At 46.7% G+C, this 2,458-nt stretch overlaps 1 protein-coding gene across 1 annotated transcript in view; it reads left to right on the forward strand.

Annotated features, from left to right (window-relative positions):
• T265_11992 (hypothetical protein) overlaps nt 1-2,458 on the forward strand; it is a gene marked incomplete at both ends in the record, with an annotated part of 25,314 nt that overhangs the window by 885 nt on the left and 21,971 nt on the right. The window contains one exon of the mRNA XM_009178862.1: nt 1,947-2,288. Within this exon, the coding sequence (XP_009177126.1) occupies nt 1,947-2,288 (342 nt within the window). The remainder of the gene's footprint in view (nt 1-1,946; nt 2,289-2,458) is intronic.

The raw sequence follows: 2,458 nt of genomic DNA on the forward strand, positions 1-2,458 counted from the left end.
GGATGTATGTCGCGAATTGCATGATCGACCGAGTGTCATGGATGTGTAAAATGAATGGTGATCGGGTAAGCACCTAGATGATGTTCAATACAACAAGGGAGGAATATTGATAGGCACCTTTTGGTGAAGCTTTCTACTATCTGCACACCATGAAAAATAAATCAAGTCCACATCATTATGTAGCAGTATCGATTTGTGGGTCCAACTGTATGGCCACAAGTGCAGAAAGCTTAGACAAACGGTCTCATGAGGAGTCTCGCTGTGTTAGAAACTGACCCGCCGCTTGCTGTTGTAAACAGTGGAGTATAATCCTAGATTTGGGACCATAAACCAGAATGTGGAAATCAGTCTACAGACAGGCTTGAGTGGATGTGCCTGAATATATCATTCAACCATGGTGAATACTTTTGTATAGTATATCCTAGGTGTGGCCAAATACACATGTAGATCAAGGGGGAGAAATGAATTCCGAAACTCTCCAAAGTTTCCCTCATAATGACATAATGATATAATAATATAATATATAATATGGACATTTTGATCTTTGGCAAAGTGGAAGATCTGCAGATAGTGTTACCTTACCTATCTAAACTGAAAGGAACTGGCATTGGTGAAAAAGCGCTCACCTTCGTTTCCCGTTGCTAAATCACGGCCTGTTCACTGCGAGCCTTTCGTTAACAAGGGCTCGGGGTTGAAAACAGTGTTTTCCATGGTAGACGGTAGTTGGAAGTTCGTAGTGTGTATTATAGTGCCTTCATCAACTAAACCGAGTTGAACGTCGTTACCATCGACAGCAAAAGTCCAGCATTCAGCTTCAGTGCAACAAGACACTCGGTCCAAGTGGTCTGCATTCTTCAGAGAAGGTGATGAGTTTCTGGTGGCTAACCTGACGACTTTACCCTGAGTTATCTAGAATGAGGAGAGAGTTCCGACAACATGGAGCACCCCGACAGTGACTGCATTCGGAAAGGCGAAAGGTCGTACGCAAACTACTGGGGCATCAATCTATTGGTCATAGCTTCTAAGGTACTCTCTAGTACCGTCCAATGTAGATTAGTTTTTTCTGCCTGTCTCTGCAACCTCCGGGGTCAAAATGCTCGTGCGACGTTCCGTCACACACATTGAGTATGCGCACGATATTCTTCTTTTTTCTTCATATAGTTGAAAAATACAAACCTTTTCAACTACCCAAATGACCGCCAGACAGTTTGGCATATGCTTCACAACTGCAAAGTGTAAGGGTCTGTCACAAGACTTGGTGGGACCAAACCCAAACCTTATGCTTGCAGACCAATCGGTGGACGTGATAGGTTACTACCTGGACAGTTGTATAAGCTCCTGTGAATCGGCTGTAGATGAGATTACTTCTCGAATCCGAAAGACCCAGTCAGCCTTTGCCAATCTCCGACACCTATGGTGCCGACGCGACGTCTGGTTGTCTGTCGAGGGCAGAGTTTACACTGCGACAGTGCGACCAGGCTGATCTGCAAATCAGAGACGTGGCCTCTACGCGAAGATTGCTTACGAAAGTTGTCAGTGTGTAACCGTCCCCGAAGAATTGGTTTGGTCGGGTCGGAACATCGGATTAATAGTCCTAAGGTTCACCAGGTAGTTTCAGGAAGGAGGATCTCTCCCACGATACGCGGATTACTTTTCTACTGGGATTACGCTGGTCACGACATGTACTGTGCATGCCAGAAGACTGTCTGGCTCACAGAGCTCTTTTCGCTCATCACTGTGTTCAGTGGAAGCGACCGAGTGGTGGACTATGTATGATCTGCCAAAGAAGTATGAAAACACTGATCAGTAAACTGAGTCAGGTTGACAACTGCCGTCTCGGGAGATGGAGAAGGCTTTTGCTACGGGAAACAGCCGCGCCCTTTATCAACTGATACGATCGACTGGCCCTAGGAAGGCAACGGTCAGCGAAACGATAAATGAAAAAGATGGCTCATTAATTCACTCGCAAAAACGTCGACTGGAGAGATGGGCCGAACACTTCGAAGAGCAGTTCAGGTGGCCTTCTGCAACACAGCCGGTGGAGATAATGCATACGGGCGAATGGAATGTAAACCTTGATCGCCCTTCGGAAGACGAAACAAGGTACGAAATAGCCGTACTCAAACGTGAGAAGGCACCAGCACCGGACGGTCTGTATCCAGCCCTCTTCAAAGAAGGCGGAAATTCCCTGGTAACCCAACTGACGAAGCTTATTGGTGCTATATGGGACGAAGAGAAAGTGCCTGCAGAATGGGGCATGTCGACAGTTATCCCCAATTTCAAAAAGGGTACGCAGACGCTATGTGAAAACCACCGTGGCATCAGCCTGTTAGCTGTGGCATCGAAGGTGCTCTCTGGCCTTATCCTTCGAAGGTTGACTGAACACAGGGAGAGAGAGATCCGTGAAAACCAAGCTGGGTTCCGTCCTGCAAGAGGTTGCATCGATCATATCTTCACC

Source organism: Opisthorchis viverrini (genome assembly GCF_000715545.1).
Source record: "Opisthorchis viverrini unplaced genomic scaffold opera_v5_711, whole genome shotgun sequence".
NCBI lineage: Eukaryota > Metazoa > Platyhelminthes > Trematoda > Opisthorchiida > Opisthorchiidae > Opisthorchis > Opisthorchis viverrini.